This window comes from Camellia sinensis, chromosome 5 (genome assembly GCF_055761805.1).
Source record: "Camellia sinensis isolate YWXY chromosome 5, ASM5576180v1, whole genome shotgun sequence".
Taxonomy (NCBI): Eukaryota; Viridiplantae; Streptophyta; class Magnoliopsida; order Ericales; family Theaceae; genus Camellia; species Camellia sinensis.
Genome location: NC_138965.1, coordinates 24,608,509 through 24,630,253, shown reverse-complemented (window position 1 = coordinate 24,630,253; position 21,745 = coordinate 24,608,509). Strand labels below are relative to the sequence as shown.

The following is a 21,745-nucleotide window of genomic DNA, read 5'->3' as shown; positions in this document are numbered from 1 at the left end:
TATGAAAAGAAGTAAATGAAGTATTTAAACAAATTATATCACATTTTTAAATTAAATGAAAATTTGCGAAAACTCACCTTTTGGGGAAATGATGAATTTTCTAAGTCACAAACTTTCTTTTGCTTACTCTCAAGTCTGTGGAATGTGTTCTCAATTCTCAGTCCAAAATTTGGAATTACAGCTTTAGTGGTTGATTTTTTGAATGGTGTATTGATGGAATGGAAATAAAAATATCAAAGAAAATATTTTATTTTTCCTCTCTCTCTCTCTAAAAAAAAAACTAATTTTCTTTCTTTCTGATTCTTTTTCTCTCAAATTCTCTCGCACCACTTCATTTTTCTCTCCCTCTAATTAGCCTCTCTCCTTTTTCTTTGTTGGGCCTCCCCGTCCCCGTCCCCGTCTCCCTTCCCCTCTTGAAATCTCACCATTTGGTTGCTTTATATAGGCAACAAATAGATAATATAATAATATAAAGTATATAAAGATTATATATATAGATATATTTATATATGTTTGCTGAGGTTGATGTCGGCAACCGAGGGCTGACCGACATCCATATAATTTTTTATTATTTTTCTTTTATTATAATATAATATAATATATAAAATATCTAAAATATATAATTTATACCAAAACACTAAACATATAATATAATAATATAACTTTTTCTATTATTTTATTTTATACATGTAAAATATATAATTTATACCAATTTATATAAAAACACCAAAAATATGAACAAATACATAAAATTATGCAAAATTACAAAATACTAAACTAATAAAATATTTAGTAGTTTAAAACAATTGGGCCATAATGGTGAATGTTAGGGTTAAAGTTCAAATTCCATCTCTCTTACTGAGGATTCTGTGAGAAACACATTCTAATTGTCATCATCGGGTAATTAAAAGAAAGCGCCCAAGTCTTAGGGCCGATCAAAATTGGGGTGTCTACACTAGTGCAGGCTTCGGTTTGCTTCTTTACTTATCCGTTGTTCTTATTTTTTCAAAAATTTAGTTTACAAAGATGAGTTCTAATCTTTAGTTATCCATGTTAATAATTTGTTCTATTAGTAATGTAATCTAATCTAATTCATTTCTGTATTTTAGTTGTGTATTTTATTCTGTATTTCATTCCTTTTAACATAAAAATAAAAAAATAAAAAAAATTGTTTTGTCATTTCTATTTAATTATTTTTGGGTAAATTACAGACGCAACCCCTGAGGTTTACTTAAATTACAAATTACCCCTATGGTTTTAGAAATTGCATTATGCCCCCTAAGGTTGCTAATTTCATAGCAAATAGGTTCTTTTATTAATAAATCATCAAGTTAATTAACAATTTTTAATAATGTTAAAATTTTATTTCAATTAGTAATTCAACTAATTTTATTATTGTATATGTGAACAATTAGAAATTTTCCTTTTTTTAATTAATTTTGTTAATTAAAAAATTCTGATAGGGTGCTATTTGTAATTTTCCAAACCACAAGGGGTAATTCGTATTTTAAGCAAATCTCTAGGGGTATTTGTAATTTACCTGGTTGTGATGATATTGAAGTTTATTTTTGGCCATTAATATTATATTTTATCACTTGATGAGACATTTCAATGTTTAAACCAAACCAAATCAAACTAAGTCTTAAATCCTATCAAATGGGACCGGTTACATGAATCCTTCTTCTCTACTTGACTCTATCAACGGCCATTTGGTTTGTCAAATTAAGGAGATTTTTATATATCTATTTACTACACTAACTCACGTCAATCTAGGTCTACCCTTTTTCCTTAACACTTCTACCTACTGTCACTATATCACATATCTTCAGTACTGCTTGTGTTGGTCTCCATTGTATATAACCAAACCGTCTCAATATATTCTCTCTCAACTTATCTTCTATCGGTGCTACTCCTACGCATTCACAAATATACTCATTCCTAACTCTGCCTTTTCTAGTCTTGGCACGCATCCATCTTAGCATCGCCATCTCAGCAACACTCATCTTATCTACATGTTGTTTATATAACCAAACCATCTCAATATATTCTCTCTCAACTTATCTTCTATCGATGTTACTCCTATCCATTCACGAATATACTTATTCCTAACTTTGTTTTTTCCAGTCTTTCCACACATCCACCTTAACATCGTCATCTCAGCAACACTCATCTTATCTGCATGTTGTTTCTTAGTTGCCCAATATTCTATCTCAGACAATATTGCTAGTCTAATAATCGCTCTATAGAACTTTCTTTTAGTCTAGTGGGTATTCGTTTATCGTACAGTACCCCAAACGCACTCCTCTATAAAAGCCACTCAGCCTTAATTCTAGGGATTTTTGGTGAAACCCCCATTTTTGGGCCTTTTTTTAGGGTAAAGGACAGCTCAATAAATTTTTCTTCAAAAAGCCCTTGAGTAGAAGACGCATGGCTCAATAAGGACATTCTATAATTTGTCTCTTTTTTTGACAATATAGCCCTTATATATATATATATATATATATATATCATATATTTGAAAATTAGAGCTCATGCATACACGGATCTTGTATATTTGAATCAGTGAAGACAATCTGCAAAATCAGTGAAGACAATTTGCGAAATCCATGAAGACGATCTTGAAATCTAAAGATCTCGCCGCCAACAATCTTGTCCTTGGTCAACAATATACGATCTCGCCGACGACGATCAACACTCTCAATTAAACGAGAGATTACATTTCAAATCTGCACAACTCTATATCAGATTTCAAGAGTTTCATCAAGATTTGTGAGTGTTGATCGAGTTTTAAAGGTTTTGCTTCAATAACGTGCTTGATTATTGTTCAAGTTCAATCAGGTATGTTGATTTGTTGATTATTTATTTATTTATTTTTATTTACTTTTATTGTGTATGATATAATTTTGTTTGACAAAATGAGAGTAAATTTTACTCTGGTAATATGTGCTCTGTTTGTAACAACCCTCACTTTACTCTAGTCATGCTTGGCTATATTACATGACCTTGTCTTGATGTGTTACATTTGCAAAACCTTGATTTGTCTTGCATAAGTGTTACTTGCATGCTTTGTTCCTTGTTTGGTGTGTGTGTTTAGCCTAGGTTAATGCAAGCCGAGGTCACCTTAAGCTTAGAACCATCTTGGAACCACTTTGGTTGACCTCCACCTTCACCAAGGCATGTTGGCTGAGATGTCATCATCTATGCCGAGGTGTTCATCACCAAGGCCGAGATGTGTATTATCTAGGCCGAGATGTTACCTTTGCACCTAAGTGATCTTGTTCATGGATTGGTACAACCTAGACCGAGGTGTGGCATATCTAGGCCAAGGTGTGGACAGCTAGGCCAAGTGTTGTCCTTCCTAGCCGAGGTCATTGTTCCCTTACTTGCCGACGCCTTGTTCTTAACCGATGTCATTACTTGCCGGAGCGCCGTTGCCGTCTAGCTTGTTGAGTACACTTTGTCATAGTCTTGTCTTTTCACTCAATCACCTTTTTGAGGAGAACCAACCCGGTAGTGCCACATGTCCGAGCTGAGTGTTAAATCAGCCGGCAGAGAGAGGAATGCATCATTTTTGTATCATATCTTGTTCTTGAGGAGAGAGAAGTTCTTAGAGGAGGAATAGATTTCCAAGCTTGATCCTTAGAGTTCAAACCGTTTGATTCGTGTTTTGAGGTTAGAATCTTAATCTACTCTTGTTGTTCTTATTGATCATCTAGCTGCATTGCATGATCGGACCTGATTTGCAAGCCATGCATCGATTTAATGTTGGGTTTAGAAAGAGAAAGTGGTATTCATGTGTTCTTGAAGAAAAGGCCTTGTTTGATCCTAAAGTTTGCATTAAGATTCAAGTTTTTGTGTTTGTTTTCATAAAATCTTCGAGTATAGGTGCCCAGGTCCATGTTTTTGAATTCATAGCATGAAATCTCAGATTTTGTAATAACAAGTTATGCTCTTTGCATTCATGTTCTTCATGATCATGTTCTTCAAAGAAAAGGAAACCCAGATTTTCCTGACTTCGTTCCCTTGAATGTGGTCATCGGGACCACACCTCGGCAAGGAGGTGTGGGACCTCGACCAAGACCTGGTTGGTGCCCAATGTGTTTTCCCGAGATGAGGAACAGTGTTTTGTTTTGGTTCGACTTAGTTTGAAGGAATGCTGAGATCATTTGCATTCATGTAAAGCTTGTTTGATAGTACATTCAATGGGATTTGTTATGTGCTTGTAGGCCTTGGATCCTTACTTGTAACCCCGACGTTTGAAGAACTATGTGAGTGGTATTTTTAATAAAGCTATGTTATAATGTTTTGATGAAAGCTTTGCTTTGCTTTGTTTTGGAAAAGTATTTGTTAAGCATGAATGACTATCCCTATGTTATGTATCAAGTATTAGCCTTGGTTTTGGTAAAACCTTTGAAAGTCCGTACGTGCTAGGGAACTATAAGCATTTGTAGCACAACCTTTGAAAGTCCGTACGTGCAAGGGGACTATAAGCATTTGTAGCACAACCTTTGAAAGTCCGTACGTGCTAGGGGACTATAAGCATTTGTAGCACAACATTTGTTAATGTCATCCCTTGAAACTTGAAAGCCTTGAAAGACTTTGATTGATGAAGCTTGAAAGATTTGTTAGATGAACTTGATTCATCCCATGTTTTGTTACAAGCTATGATTATGTATTGTTTGTTAAAGATCTCGGATATCACGCATGCAAATCCTTTATTACTTGTATCATTCACTGAGTATCCAAGCTCACCCTCTCTATATATATATAGGTGATGAGCAGGACGGCGGCGACGCCTAGATGTGCTTTGTAACTTGTTTTGGATTCGCATTTTGTAGCATCTTGAAGATCATGCTTCTTCGCTTGCATTTCATTGTATTTTGTATATGATGGCTCGAGAAGCCTTTTAGTCAAGATGTATTTTTGTACTTCATTTTATTGTACCCAAGTTGTAAGACCTTGTTAAGATGTATGTCATTCCATTTGACTTATGCACAACTCTTATGGATTAATTAGAATTGTATATATTGCTTCCGCACTTGTGAGCCCCATATATTTATACTCTGATTGTGTGTGAATTTTGGAAGTTGGCCTTCGATAATCTCGGATTACTGGCCATCACGGCACCATTCTACTAGGGGCGGAATGGGGTCGTGACAGATTAGTATCAGAGCACAAGTTTCTTATAGTACGTTACTCACACACTTCGAGTCCTAAAGAGCATAGGGCTTCCCTTAGAATTGATGTTAGGATTGCATCATAATGCTTGCTACTTGACAATGTGTACATGATCTTGGCGTGACTATTTGTTATTTGCATGCATATTATTTGATCGTTTTGTTTTAAAGTCACATTTTGCATACTCTTAGCATCATGAGAAGGGGTAGACCACCAGTTGGCCGAGATCATCCCGAAGACAGATTGGACAGATTAGAGAGATTGGTCGAAGGTTTGGTCCATGAGTTGAGACAACCTAGGCCACAAGACACTAGTACTACTTCTACCCAAGCCGAGCAGAAAAACGGCCGACATGCAGTTCCACCTCCACCTCCTCCAGCACCGCAAGTGCCTCCACAGCAAGCTTTATATGGGGATGGCACCATAGCCCTAATCCGAGAGTTTAAGAAAATGAAACCGCCGAGATTCTCTGGGGGTATAGAGCCGATGAAAGCCGAAGCGTGGGTCTTGGAAATGGAGAAACTGTTTGAGATTTTTCCCAGCACCGACGCCCAGAAGGTGTTATTGGTCGCGTTCACATTAGACGACGATGCACGAAGATGGTGGATGATGACCCGAGAAAGCAACCCAAGTCTGACTTAGGCCAGATTTTTGGAGTTGTTTTACAACAAACACTTTTCCCTTAGCGTTCGAGACCGCAAGACTACAGAGTTCCAGACTCTAACACAAGGCAGCAGGACAGTGGCAGAATATGACCGCGCTTTTACCGAGTTGGCGAGATATGCGCCTCACATGGTCGATGATGAATATAGAAAAGCCAGGAAGTTTGAAAGTGGGCTTCGTAGGCCGATACAAGATCGAGTTAACATACTCAACATGTCGATTTACGCCGGAGTATTGGACAAGGCCATCCTTGCAGAAGCTAACTTGAACCGGTATCAGAATTTAGGAGAGAGCCAAAAGAAGAGACAGAACTATGATAATCGCCGAGTTCCGTTTAACGCCAAGAAGAAAGTGAATGTGGGCAGCTCCAGCAACTCGAACTAGGAAAGTAATGCTAAGCCGACGTGTACAAGTTGTGGGAAACTGCATTCCGGAGTTTGCCGTTGGGCGTCAGGAGCCTGTTTTGAATGTGGCGAAATGGGTCATCGCACGAAAGACTGTCCGAAGGCAAGAACTGATGATGGTAAGATGAATGGGAGTACCTCGGGCTCTGCACCGAGAAATAACATCGGGAGGGCCCAGGCGAGACAGGGCAGAGTTTTTGCATTGGTACCAGGAGACACTCAGAATGCTGAGACAGTCATGTCAGGTATACTCCCAATTTTGCTCTCAAGATGCATACATATTGATTGATTCGGGTTCTACACATTCATTTGTATTTGCTAAGTTTGCCGAGAAGTTAAATAGAGAACAAGAACCCCTTGATTATGTGTTATATGTGTCTACTCCATCTGGGAGAACTATGATTGTTGCATCCATTTATAGGGCGTGTGTCGTTGTGATTGAGGGTGTAGAATTATTAGTTGATTTAATGCCGTTAAGCATGACTCACTTTGACGTCATCTTGGGAATGGACTGGTTAGTAACAAATTATGCATCTATTAATTGTGTTTCGAAGAATGTCACACTGAAACCCCCAAACCAAGCCGAGGTTATTTTCCAAAGTAAAGGAGTAGTACCCCCACCTTACTTAATCTCATCCATGAAAGCCTATAAGTTGATCCAAAAGGGGTGTCAAGGTTATCTGTGTAGTATACTAAGTGATTTGAATGGAAATGTTAAGTTAGCCGACATCCCAGTGATTAGAGAATTCCCCGATGTCTTTCCAAATGAATTGCCTGGCCAGTTAGTGGATAGGGAAATAGAATTTATGGTTAATGTTATGTCGGGAACCCAACCTATCTCCAAAACACCCTATAAAATGGCCCCAGCCGAACTCAAGGAACTAAAACTACAATTAGACCGAGCACTTCACCTTGGGGAGCACCAGTTCTATTTGTCAAGAAAAAGGATGGTACACTTCGTCTTTGTATCGACTACCGAGAACTAAATAAGGTGACCATTAAGAATAAGTATCCATTGCCAAGGATTGATGATTTACTTGATCAACTACAAGGGGCACAGGTCTTCTCTAAGATTGATTTGAGGTCGGGCTACCATCAACTGAAAGTTAAGGCCGAGGATGTCGAGAAGACTGCTTTTCGGACAAGGTATGGCCACTACGAATTTTTGGTAATGCCTTTCGGAGTGACCAACGCTCCTGCAGCATTCATGGATTTGATGAACAGAGTTTTTAAGCCGTACCTAGGCGAGTTCGTGGTTGTTTTCATCGACGACATACTGATCTATTCCAAGAGTGGTGATGAGCATGAGAAGCATTTGAGACTAGCCTTACAAATCCTAAGAGACAGGAAATTATATGCCAAGCTTAGCAAGTGTGTATTTTGGCTTTCCAGCATTTCATTTTTGGGCCATGCGATTAAAGAAGAAGGAATCTCTGTTGATCCAAGTAAAATTGAAGCTGTCGTAAATTGGCCGACGCCAACCAATGTGTCCAAGGTTCGTAGTTTTCTGGGTTTGGCGGGCTATTACAGGAAGTTTGTGAAGGATTTCTCAAGGATTGCAGTACCACTGACACAACTAACTCAAAAAGGAGTGGCGTATGATTGGACCGAGGATAAGGAATCAGCTTTTCGGGAGTTAAAGGAGAGGTTGGTTACAGCACTAATACTTATACTACCGTCAAACAAAGAAGAATTTCAGATTTATAGTGATGCTTCACATAGGGGATTGGGTTGCGTGTTAATGCAAGGAGGTAAGGTTATAGCGTATGCATCCCGTCAGTTGAAACCTCACGAAAAGAATTATCCTACCCATGATTTAGAGCTAGCAGCCGTGGTGTTTGCTTTGAAGATTTGGCATCATTACTTGTATGGGGCTTCTTGCCAAGTTTTCACAGATCATCAGAGTTTAAAGTACTTATTCACTCAGAAGGAATTAAATTTGAGACAGAGAAGATGGCTTGAGTTATTGAAAGACTACGACAAGCAAATTCAGTATCACCCAGGTAAAGCAAACTCAGTAGCCAACGCATTGAGCAGAAAATCAGTTGGAAGTCTAGCATGCTTAACCATGATTTCAGTGGAGCCGACCGTTATAGAGGAAGTGAAGACCAGACAAATGGAAGACGGATTCTTCAAGAAAGTTGCCGATGAGATTATCACTAAGCCGAGTTCAAGGTACACTATTGAAAATCTGGTACTTAAGTTTGAAGGAAGATTGTGCATGGCCGACATTCCAGAGTTGAAAAGAAAGATTCTGCAGGGATCTCATGGTTCCAAATTTGCTGTTCATCCAGGGAACACTAAGATGTATCAAGATGTGAAACAAACTTTTTGGTGGCCAAATATGAAAAGAGAAATAGCCGAGTTTGTATCCCGGTGTTTGCACTGTCAACAAGTGAAAGCAGAACACCAGAGGCCAGCAGGACTACTTCAACCTTTGCCGATTCCTGAGTGGAAATGGGAACACATCTCCATGGACTTTGTGGTTGGTTTGCCGAGGACACAAAAAGGCATGGATTCAATTTGGGTTATCGTTGACAGATTAACTAAGTCATCACACTTCTTGCCTGTCCAGACTACATTCAATGCTGACCGACTTACGGTACTGTATATGAATGAGATTGTGAGACTTCATGGAGTGCCGATGTCCATTGTGTCAGACTGAGATCCGAAGTTTGTTTCTAGATTTTGGCAGAGTTTACAAAGAGCTTTGGGAACCGAGTTGAAGTTTAGCACAGCTTTTCACCCCCAGACCGATAGACAAACAGAAAGAACGATTCAGACACTCGAAGATATGCTCAGACTATGTGTGTTAGATTTCAAAGGAAGTTGGGAAGTACATCTACCGTTAGTAGAATTTGCTTACAACAACAGTTATCAAGCCAACATTGGCATGGCGCCGTATGAAGCTTTGTATGGAAGGAAGTGCAGATCGCCGATATGTTGGACTGAAGTGGGAGATAAAGCTTTGATTGGTCCCGAGCTAGTTCAAGTTACAATCGAGAAGATTAAGCTCATTCGACAAAGGATCAAAACTGCTCAAAGTCGACAGAAGAGCTATGCCGACCAGAGAAGAAGAGAGTTGGAATTTGAAGTTGGGGATCATGTATTCCTGAAGGTTTCACCAATGAAAGGAATTTCTAGATTTGGGAAAAAAGGTAAGTTAGCACCTTGTTACATCGGGCCGTTTGAAATACTTGAGAAAGTTAACCCAGCTGCCTATAGACTGGCTTTACCACCAAAACTAAATCAAGTTCACAATGTGTTCCACATTTTGATGTTGATGAAGTATATTCGGGATCCACTGCATATAATTGATTATTCCGGGATTGTGGTTAATGAAGATTTAGGCTACGAGGAGAAGCCGATGAGAATTATTGACAGACAAGTGAGACATTATTTGTAGAGCAAGGTAACTTAAGTTTGGGGACCAAACTTCTTTAAGGAGGGTAGGATGTAACAACCCTCACTTTACTCTAGTCATGCTTGCCTATATTACATGACCTTGTCTTGATGTGTTGCATTTGCAAAACCTTGATTTGTCTTGCATAAGTGTTACTTGCATGCTTTGTTCCTTGTTTGGTGTGTGTGTTTAGCCTAGGTTAATCCAAGCCGAGGTCACCTTAAGCTTAAAACCATCTTGGAACCACTTTGGTTGACCTCCACCTTCACCAAAGCATGTTGGCCGAGATGTCGTCATCTAGGCCGAGGTGTTCATCACCAAGGCCATGATGTGTATTATCTAGGCCGAGATGTTACCTTTGCACCTAAGTGATCTTGTTCCTGGATTGGTACAACCTAGACCGATATGTGGCACATCTAGGCCAAGGTGTGGCACAGCTAGGCCAAGTGTTGTCCTTCCTAGCCGAGGTCATTGTTCCCCTACTTGCCGACGCCTTGTTCTTAGCCGATGTCATTACTTGCCAGAGCGCCCTTGCCGTCTAGCTTGTTGAGTACACTTTGTCATAGTCTTGTCTTTTCACTCAATCACCTTTTTGAGGAGAACCAACCCGGTTGTGCCACATGTCCGAGCTGAGTGTTAAATCAGCCGGCAGAGAGAGGAATGCATCATTTTTGTATCATATCTTGTTCTTGAGGAGAAAGAAGTTCATAGAGGAGGAATAGATTTCCAAGCTTGATCCTTAGAGTTCAAACCGTTTGATTCGTGTTTTGAGGTTAGAATCTTACTCTTGTTGTTCTTATTGATCATCTAGCTGCATTGCATGATCGAACCTGATTTGCAAGCCATGCATCGATTTAAAGTTGGGTTTAGAAAGAGAAAGTGGTATTCATGTGTTCTTGAAGAAAAAGCCTTGTTTGATCCGAAAGTTTGCATTAAGATTCATGTTTTTGTGTTTGTTTTCATAAAATCTTCGAGTATGGGTGCCCAGATCCATGTTTTTGAATTCATAGCATGAAATCTCAGATTTTGTAATAACAAGTTATGCCCTTAGCATTCATGTTCTTCATGATCATGTTCTTTAAAGAAAGGGAAACCAGATTTTCCCGACTTCGTTCCCTTGAATGTGGTCATCGGGACCACACCTCGACAAGGAGGTGTGGGACATCGGCCAAGACCTGGTTGGTGCCCAATGTGTTTTTTCGAGATGAGGAACAGTGTTTTGTTTTGGTTTGACTTAGTTTGAAGGAATGCCGAGATCATTTGCATTTATGTAAAGCTTGTTTGATAGTGCATTCAATGGGATTTGTTATGTGCTTGTACGCCTTGGATCCTTGCTTGTAACCCCGACGTTTGAAGAACCATGTGAGTGGTAGTTTTAATAAAGCTATGTTATAATGTTTTGATGAAAGCTTTGCTTTGCTTTGTTTTGAAAAAGTATTTGTTAAGCATGAATGACTATCCCTATTTTGTGTATCAAGTATTAGCCTTGGTTTTGGTAAAACCTTTGAAAGTCCGTACGTGCTAGGGGACTATAAGCATTTGTAGCACAACCTTTGAAAGTCCGTACGTGCAAGGGAACTATAAGCATTTGTAGCACAACCTTTGTTAATGTCATCCCTTGAAACTTGAAAGCCTTGAAAGACTTTGATTGATGAAGCTTGAAAGATTTGTTAGATGAACTTGATTCATCCCATGTTTTGTTAGAAGCTATGATTATGTATTGTTTGTTAAAGATCTCAGATATCATGCATGCAAATCCTTTATTACTTGTACAATTCACTGAGTATCCAAGCTCACCCTCTCTATATATATGTAGGTGATGAGCAGGACGGCGGCGACGCCTAGATGTGCTTTGCAACTTGTTTTGGATTCGCATTTTGTAGCATCTTGAAGATCATGCTTCTTAGCTTGCATTTCATTGTATTTTGTATATGATGGCTCGAGAAGCCTTTTGGTCAAGATGTATTTTTGTACTTCATTTTATTGTACCCAAGTTGTAAGACCTTGTTAAGATGTATGTCATTCCATTTGACTTATGCACAGCTCTTATGGATTAATTAGAATTGTATATATTGTTTCTGCACTTGTGAGCCCCATATATTTATACTCTGATTGTGTGTGAATTTTGGAAGTTGGCCTTCGATAATCTCGGATTACTGGCCATCACGGCACCATTCTACTAGGGGCGGAATGGGGTCGTGACACTATTTTTGTTTGATAGAATGAGAGTAAAATTTTACTCTAGTAAGTGCTCTGTTTTTATTTGGTAAAATGAGAGTAAAATTTTACTCTGGTATGTGCTCTATTTTGTTTGATAAAATGAGAGTAATGTTTTACTTTGGTGTTATCTATTCTGTTTTTTTATTTTTTGATACAATGACAGTAAAATTTTACTCTGGTATTGTGTATTTCTATTATTTGTTTTTGGACTTGCTTTGACAATATTTTACCTTGATTAACAGTAAATTTTTATTGTCAATTGATTGCAAATTTGAAAAATAATTCCACCTCTTATGTTGTTATGCAACTATAGTGATCGTACCATTTTGTTCAAGGTTGTGTCAAACTACACGTTGTAGAACTTAACTGATTTCTTAAGTTGTAAATTGAAGAAGTTTGACAATAGTGGTTACATACTATTATCGTACTGTTTACCTAGACATTCGCAATGCATGATTGATGATGATTATGATTTTCAGAATATGTTGTCGCTTGTTTATCCCTTAGTGTTGACCGGGTTGATGTGACTATTACTAAAATGGGCATTTCAAATGAAAAACATGGAGTTAGAGAATTGGGTGAGGCTAGTGGATCCAATGTTACTGATGATGAAATGGATTTACTCTCTATGATTTGTCAACATGAAGAAAGGACTTTATTGTCTTCTGGATGGGTAAATGGAATTACTCATGTAAGTCAAAGATTTATTAGAGGTGTAAAGGATTTCTGGACTGCATTATGTAAATATGTCATTGAGATAGAATTTGAGTTTGTGTATGTGAAGAATGAGAAGTGTCGGGTCACTGCTGTGTGTTCAATGAGGGAGTCCAAAAGTTGTTTATGGCGAGTACATGCATCTCTAGAGAGTGCTAATAATTGTTTCTACATTAGGACTCAACATGATGAGCACAGTGTAGCTTGCTTTTCGTGCTCCTTTCAGATATGATAGCCCTACAATTCAAACTCTCGTGGTTCTGAATCTGATTTTATAAGTGCAATGTGAAACAATGAAAACACAAAAAGAGTCCAAATCCGACAATTCTTTTGAAAAATCGATTTGAATCAAAAATGTCAAAAATGGACTGCATTGTCAGATTTCAGAGTCGCCACCTAAATATTTTTGAGAAATTTTGGAAATCCATGACTCGTGCCAAAGGCCACTTATCCTTCATCACCAAAGTGTCTCGGCTCAGGAACTTAGGTACGAGAGGGGAATGCCATGAATTGAGCGCCCCACTCACCCGATCAAAGATCGGCTTCTACTAATCATGATGTGATTCTTATTTACATTATATGCTCTTGTTCCGACTATTAGACTAACATTACTATGTGTTGCACACAAGTATAGATTAATTTGCAAAAATTGGAACGCTTTGATTTCATGTTTATTTGAAAAAAATTTTTGATACTCGTCAGTTGAAAAGGTGAGTTTGTACATTAATCAAATTGGCACAATTTAAACAATTAGCCTTCATCCACAGGCATTCAAATAGGTATGTCAATTAAACAATTAGCCTTATGGTAATATGCTTGATACTATAACACTAACATGCAATACATTATGCTAAAACTCAAAATTGCTCACCTAGTACTCCGAGCCAAAACAAAGCAAAATGATTAGAAAACATGCATGCTCCTAACTAATGCAATATGACTAGTGTGACACATACAAGTATACAATTAATAGGCTCGGCTATGAGCATGGTATATGATTACAATTCAAGACATGCGATAAAGCACGTATTCAAGCAATGAATTTGAACATAGATATCGGGTTAGCATGACGAGCCGAACCTTGTATGCATGCAAGGCAATGTATGCAAAGCATAAGAATGCTAATTTAAAAAATGTTCTATACTAACCATTGTAAGCAAGTAAGTAAAAAAGAGAAAGACGTGGGATTCGAAGACATACAACTTATTATATGTTGGCCCTCGTGCAAGAGGGTGTGAATCAAAGTCCAAAAGTCTGAATTAAACTAATTATTACAAAACCAAATGAATAAATTAAAAAATTAACTAACTAGCTACTCTATTACAACAAGGACAATAATGAAAAATAAACTAGCTATCTAAGTTATTTAGCTATAACAATTACAAATAAACAATAATAATAATTACAACAATACTCGGAGAATTAATTTACAACAATGATACAAGCAAGGATGCACAAGGGTTGCATGCACAGTGTCCGAGAACAGCTCTGTCTACCTAGGCCTGCTCTGTTTCACCTTTAGCCATTGTCCTTTATTTTCTGCAAAACATACTGCTAACCAAACATTGATGGCCGGCCATGCCACAATAAGGCCAACTGTGCCTTAATTTTATGCAAAACTCCATTTTAGTGTTCTGAAGTAAAAACAGTGCAGACAGAGTTATTCTGAACTCTGTTTGTCCCTTCTACTCTTCTCTCTCATGGTAAGCCTTAAGAGAAGAATAACGTCATTTCCAAAACCATCAATGAGCAAATTGATTGCTTGATGAGTTAGGGCATGATTTTGGACAAAAATTAATGAATACAATGAATCAATAACCACCCCTCCCTTCTGTCATGGAGTAAGCTCAAAGAGAGAGGTAGGAACGCTTCAAGGCTCATCAAAACATCATGAATTGATATAAGACAACCCTTGACACAATAGACTCAGCATAATGTCCAGCCGAGCCCAAGTAATATAACTCACTTTCTTTATGTGGGTTGGTTCGTTTTAGCAATTTTTTAGACCTTTCCATTCTTTAGTCCATTAAGTCCTCTAAAGATTACATCCACTAAATGAGAAGCATGTCAAACGGGAAGTGATTCTCAACATGAAAGAGAGACTATGCCGTTGGCAATGAACCTCTGTAGAGATTAAGCCATTAAGCATAGATCTCTAGCTCATGTTTTGAACAACCATCAACCGGTTGAAACAACTCTCAAATGAAAGAAATTGATGGTAGCTTGCTTGTTAAAATGAGGCATCTTAACATGGAAATTAATTAAAGAAAAGCTAGAACAACATGCAACAAGTATGTATATGGACTTATGATACAACAAATGGACTAATCAAAGCTTGAACCAATTAAACAACCTAGGATAGCCCTAAAACAGTCCTTAATATGCTAAAAATAGTGGCTAAAATCAAGAGAAGGTAAGTAAAAAAAGTAGCGGAAAAGCTATGGAACAAAGCCTAAGGAGAGGTGGCTAACCCTTCCACTTTTTGCAATTTTAAATCACATATTTCAACCCCCAAAACAATCCAAGAACAGTCCCAAAACAGCCCAAAAACAGTGGCCAAAAGTGTGTTTAAAGAGCACAAAAAGATAAACAAAAGCCAAAGATATAAAGCTAGTAAGCAAAATCAAGGAAATGTGGCTAACCCGTCCACTTTTGAGACTTTTAAACCAAGTTTTCCAGCATTTTTAAGCTCTGAAAATCAGTATGAAAACCAAAGAACAAAGTGCAAAAATAAAGGGTATGAGCTATGGGATAAGGTGCAAGAAAGGGTGTTAAGCCTCTCTACCTTTGGTAACTCTTCAACCCCAAGTTCCAACACTTAAAATAGGTCCAAAACAGTAGGGAAACACAAGAAGAAGATTGAAAAAGATTGAAATGAAAGCAAGGGAAAAAGTGACAAGCTTATTCCTCTTGAAGAGAGCAAGCTTTGGTTGTTGATCAAACTTGATTCCAAACACCCTCAAGTTTATGAAATATAGTTTGAAAGTCTAGCAAAAAACTTCAAGAACAAGCTTTAATGTTGTATGTATTGTGCATGTATAGCTAAAGAAGGTTTGAAGGTCAAGAAAGCTTTTGTAAGGAAGTTATGTCTAAGCTTCTACAAATATCTCCTAGAACAATTCTCTAACCTCTAGGTTCTAAAAATATGCCTTGAATTCTCTACAAGAAAGCTTCAAATCCAAGCTTTAATGGTGTATGGAGGGTGAAAGTTGATTTGAAGAACAAAAGAAGCTTGAAGGTTCAAGAGCTCTCATCAATGTCTAAGCCTTTTGGAAAGTTTTTCTAACCTTAAAATCTGAAGTGGGAGGTCCTATTTATAGAATTTGAGCCAATTTGGTTTAAAATATCTTCAAACAAAGATATTTGTTCAATTCTCGCCAGTTGTCTGTTTGGCACCATTGAACCTGGCTGGCCCCCAAAACCCACGGTCGAGCCCAAAAATGGACAGTCGAGCCCAAAAAGCAAGTCTGGAAAAGTTTTCATTGAGGCTCGACTGGGCCTCAATGAGGCATGGCCAGTTCTAAATGGACCCGATTGAGCCTAAAAATCTGTTTTTCAGGCCCGACTTCAAATGGGCATATCTCCTTCATCCGGACTTGGTTTTAGGTGATTCTTGAGTCTAAATTGAAGCTCCAGAAGTTTACTTTCCAATGGTGGTAGCCTCACCTATAAATTCTAAGTAGTTAGAGAGATATGCCTAATTTAGTGAAAGTCGCTCATTCTTATCCTAACAGATTGATGCCCAACCTTCTCCCCAACTAGTTTTCTTCCCTCCCCTTCTATTTTCTTCAGCTCCAAACCTATAACTAAGATGTTTTAAAAGATTTTTCAAAGAGTTCACCTCCCTTTCATTTATTTCCACTTTGTCCTTACTCAATTTACCGAAAAGTGCAATATTTTAAACGAAATGTGAGCCTCGAAACATAGTGGAAGTATTTGGAAAAATATTTTGAAATGAGGGTTTTAAGGTCTAAAATAGTTTGGCCAAAATGAGGTGTAAGGTTTGGGATTAGAGCTTGAATCCAAATTTCTTCGCTGAGAATTCAAAGGATTGCATAGTGTAACTTTCATCATCGGGTGTTTAGAATAAAGCGTCCAAGTCTTAAAGGCGGTCAAAAATGGGGTATCTACACATAGTTGTGGAGCTGCAGTTCGTACTTCTAAAAACTCAAGGATGAATTCAAATTTGGTTGCAAGTTTGATTCTTAATGAAATTCATGCGAATCCCCAAACTCGTCCAATTGATGTTGTGCATCAACTTACAGATCAATACGAGATTACCATTACGTACAATCATGCTTTGTTGGGAGTAAAGAAAGCTAGGACTACTACTTTTGGGGATTTCTCTATGTCTTATGATGGTATATGGATATTGTGATGAGTACAAATCCTGGTAGCTATTTACAGCTTGACTATACCCATCAAAGTGACGGTTCAAGAAGTTTTTTGTTGCATTTAATGCTTTCATTCAAGGGTTTAGGCATTATCGTCCTCTATTGTTTATCGATGGTACTTTTCTAAAGGTGAAATATAAGGGCACCTTGTTAACAGCTACAACGAAGGATACGGATCAAGGTAGATATTACTGTCATAGTTTATTGAAAAGTAACAAGTTACTTATTTTCAGAGCAACATGTTACTTTTATTCAAAGTAAAAATTTACTGTATTTGTCCTTTTTGTTTAATATACTTACTAATTGTAAAATAATATATTTTTTTATTTTTTTCCTCTTACAATGGCAATTGTCGATACAGAGACTACAGACAGTTGGGAATAGTTTCTTATGCATTTGTGGAATATATTGTTGGATGAAAGAGCAATTACCTTCATATAACATTGGAATTTTGGAGGTTTTACCTACTGCTTACCACTATTTTTGTCTCCAATACTTGAAGGCCAATTTGAAGGATAGATTCTCCGATCCAAGTTTCAGAAACACTTTCAGGAGTATAATAGTTTTTTTGTTTTCTTTATATGCTTATGCTCTGACAGTGGGATGTTTTAATCAGTGTTTGAAAGAATTACAAGATGAGGGAAAAGGGATCGTTTATAAGTTTCTATCCAATTTTCCCTATGACAAATGGACTAATGCATATTTTAAAGGACAAAGATACAGTGAAATGCACTTGAATGTGGCAGAGTCTTTCAATTCATGGATCCGTCAAGCTCAACATTTGCCCACTACGAAGATGACCGATTCAATTAGGTTGAAGATCATGGATTTGATGTCAAGAATGAGAAAACAAGCTAAAAAATGGAATACTTTTCTTGTTCCTGAGATGGATTCAACATTAGTAAAGGCTCTTAAAAGTGGAAGAACTTTGTTGGTTAGTCGTTCAAGTGATCATGTTTTTGAGATTCAATCCTGGCCATCAGTCACTGTTGACCTGTTGGATAGAACTTGCTCATGTTACCAATGGCAATTGAATGGCTTTCTTTGTGCTCACACGGCGGCCGCTATCCAAAATAGCGGAGGTGATTTGTAAGCACATGTGGAACCATTTTATTACACTAGCAAGTTCAAAGCTTGCTATGCTGAGTCCGTTTGTCCAATACCCACTGTTGAGAAACCTCTTGTAGCTATGGATGATCTTGTTGTCCTTCCTCCAATTTGTAAGAAGCCATCCAGCAGGCCAAGGAAGAATAGGATTGCATCTAAGGGTGAGAAGATAAAACGAGTACAGTGCGGTAGATGCAAGAAGTATGGTCATAATAGGAAGACTTGTAAGGAGACATTGCCATGAAAGACATTATTGCTTTGTAATAAAAGTATAAAAATAATGCAGTTCTTCTGCAATAAATAGTCCATAGCAATCATAGTCTAGTCTTTTAGACTGGACTTATAAGGAGACATTGCAATAAAAGACATTTTTACTATGTTCTTAAGGCATTGTTTGGGAACTTCGTTTGGAGCTAAAATAGCCACAAAAAACAAAATAGGCTATTTTAGCCACAACAAACAAAACATCACATCCAACACATAATCATTACACTCTTCTCTCATAAAAAAGTCAAAAAAGCTAAAAAACCAAAAAGTCCTTCCCAAATCAAGCTTTTTAGCCCAGGCTAAAATAGCCAAAAAAGCCAAAAAGCCAACCCACTTCCCAAACCAACCCTAAATGGTTGTCTATCCAAGTTTCTGATTTTCTTTGTGGTTGAATTTTACATTTTAATATATTTTTTTAATGTGGTTGAATAAGTTTCATGTAAAGGAACTTATAATGGAGTTTGTTCAGTAGGTGTGAAGGATTGAAGTAAAATTCTAGTCTAAAAGGAAGTAAACATGAAATTAAAATTTTACTACATTTTAGAGTAAAATTTTACTATCTTTTAGAGAAATGTACTTTGAAGTGAAAGTAAAATTTTACTATGTTGTTGAATGGTTGTCTATGGCTGTACTTAGCCTATGCTTTCAAAGTAAAATTTTGCTATATTTCAGAGCAAACTTTTACTTTATTGCAGAGTAAAATTTTACTTTTTTCATTTTAAAACATTACCTTCATTCATATGAAAGTAAAACTTTACTACCTTTCAAAGTAAAATTTTACTATCTTTTAGAGGAATTTACTCTGAAATGAAAGTAAAATTTTACTATGTTGTTGAATGGTTGTCTACGGCTGTGCTGGGCCTGTGGTTTCAGAGTAAAATTTTACTATTAGACAGTATGTGTGTCCCATTGAAAAACATTTCCAACCAGCACCAAAATTTACCACAATACACAAACTCCCATGATATTCATCATGCAATCTTTGTGCAAAAATAATCTAACAACACAACTACATATATTATCAAGGCACACAAGTATAATCTGTATCATTGTATTCTATCTATAACAACGTTCATTCCTAGTCAAAACAATATCCTGCTATAATCACCAAACCACAGTAAAATTTACTAGAACAATAGACATACCATGTACTATCTATAACTCTTTTAGTATTCTTTCACTTGCAATTACTTTTTCAGAATTCTTTCATTTACAAAAAGTAAAATTACATACATCATTCACAGATACAAAAAAGTAATTTCCAAAAAGTTGTCCATATCGTCGTCATCAAGGTCTTATTTCTTGGGTATTTTTCTTTTGAGGTTGAATTGATCCTCACCCCATGCTTTTAGATAATTATTCAAAAATTGATGCACTATTGATGCTCAGAATTGTTAAGTTCGTCCTCTTCCATAGACTTTGCAATAGGCTCATCTCTTATGATTTGACGCATGATATAACATATAATAATTCCACAATCAACACAGTTAATAAAAATCAAGATCTTGTTAGATTTACTCAAATTTGAAAACTACCAATTCAAGCATGTAGTAGTAACGTGAAATACTTATGATGTTGGGCATTGTTGTAGACTATCTTTCACCGAAACTAAGTTTGCAAACTTTCTTGTACCTCTCTTTCTTTTGTTGCTCAACTTGTTATCCACATATGTTATCTAACATCATTGCATAATTGTTTGGTCGCGATTAAATACAAGAATAAAACACAACAAAAATTTAATGTTAATATGATGCAAAGCACTTACAATCTGTTTTGCATCCTTAAGGTAAGGATCTTCTTTGTTGTCTATTGGCCTTAAAGAATTGTAATGCCCCCACTCATCATATTCAGTGTCCAATACAAGCAACGTCCAGTTATAGGGTTTCTCTTCCTTCTTGTTCCCATTGGAGTTCATGCAAAAGTGAAGGAATCTATATCCACTCAAATCTTGCTCAAGCACTTCTTCAATTAAATGATTTCTCAAATCTCCATAACCCCGTTTCACTACTAACTGCATTTAATCCTATAAGAGTGTCATGTGTCAAGTTGTGTTGGTGACACACTGCATGAGTTGTCAATCTTTAGCAAACCAAATGGTAAAAATTAACTCTAAAGTACAATACAATGTTACATTAAACTATAGTAAAAGTTTATCAATTCAAACTAAACACAAATTGATGGCTTACCCAACAAAGGCTTGAGAAAAAGAATGGCTTATTCTTTTCTGGCTTCTTTGCTTGTTGCTCAATCTGAATAATTTCTACAAGACTGTCAATGACCTACAAAAACAAAAATAAATTAAATATATGTTAATAAAATGAACTATTTTTAGTTATTGAAGTGAACACTAGTCATTGAAAATTATATGGCCACTTACATTATTTGCAGTATCACCATCTCTTACAATTGCATCCACATCATGTAATGTAACATATACGCCATTTCTTGTGTTGGACCATATGATTGCATTAGTCATAAGGATAAAAAAAAAATGTTGATTAACAAATTGTACTTTAATAACAGTAAAAATTTGTTGTTTGAGAAAATTAAAATGGTCTTACTCTGTGATTTCCAAATTGTAAATTTTGCTCAGTAGACGCTTATCATTCTTAACAAGCAATTTGCATATTGCAGCCTTATCCAGATACAAAACCTTTCAACTGGTTTTAGTTGGATTAGAGGTAAGTTGTTAACACAAATCACTCCTTTTGATATAACTTCAATTGCTTGTTTTGTGGTCTTTTTTCTTTTCTTTTTTTTTCTCTACCTCTCTTGTCTCACATTCAAAATCAAACATCTCTTTTTTCTTCCTTGCCTTCATTTTGATTTTCTTAACCATAGATGTTTGCAATGGCTCTATGACTAGAGGTGTTTCTTTCAATGTAGCCTGAATCCCAAAGTTTTGCTCTTGTTGTACTCCTTTAGCATATGGCATTTCTTTAGAAGCAAAAGCTTGGGTAACCGCATGAACTACATTTTTATCAATCTGTCCAACAAACTCTTTATTTTTAAATTTGAGTACTTCAAACTCCTTTCGTAGTTTCTCCATTTCTTTCTCTGTGTTGCTCATCTTTTCCATCATTTCTTTTGTTTTCGCCTCTTGATCCTCCTGTATTTTTTGCATTGTTTGCCTTATTTTCTTTAGTTCTTCAACCGATGCCATATTCTTACCTTTCAGCCTCTTGTTTTCTTTTTGAAGTCGTTCTAATGTCCCAAGATCAATGAAGTCCTACAAAGTTGATCATCTCCTATAGCTTCAGCTACATAATCTTCATCTTCTTCAGTCTCCAAATTTTCCTCTATGTCCATTGCATCTTCTTCCTCATGATTACAAATGAGATTCATTTCTTCTTTGGAAATGGGGTTCAATTAATTGTGATTCACCTGCATTTGAA

The 21,745-nt window shown here is 36.8% G+C and overlaps 1 protein-coding gene across 22 annotated transcripts in view; it reads right to left on the bottom strand.

Annotated features, from left to right (window-relative positions):
• Window positions 1–13,772: 13,772 nt before the first annotated feature.
• The window catches only part of LOC114270207 (uncharacterized), a 46,437-nt gene continuing 38,464 nt past the window's right edge, over window positions 13,773–21,745 (bottom strand). For 18 of the 22 annotated variants that reach the window (XM_082868417.1, XM_082868418.1, XM_082868415.1 and 15 more), the window contains 3 exons: window positions 20,728–21,734; window positions 20,537–20,629; window positions 19,901–20,361 (listed from right to left, as the gene is read on the bottom strand). In XM_082868417.1, coding sequence (XP_082724543.1) covers window positions 20,032–20,361; window positions 20,537–20,629; window positions 20,728–20,826 — 522 coding nt within the window. In that variant the 5' untranslated portion in view covers window positions 20,827–21,734 and the 3' untranslated portion in view covers window positions 19,901–20,031. Of the gene's footprint in view, window positions 14,134–19,287; window positions 20,362–20,536; window positions 20,630–20,727; window positions 21,735–21,745 lie in introns of those variants that run through there. The other 4 variants (XR_014329248.1, XR_014329250.1, XR_014329249.1 and 1 more) reach the window with 3 other exon arrangements.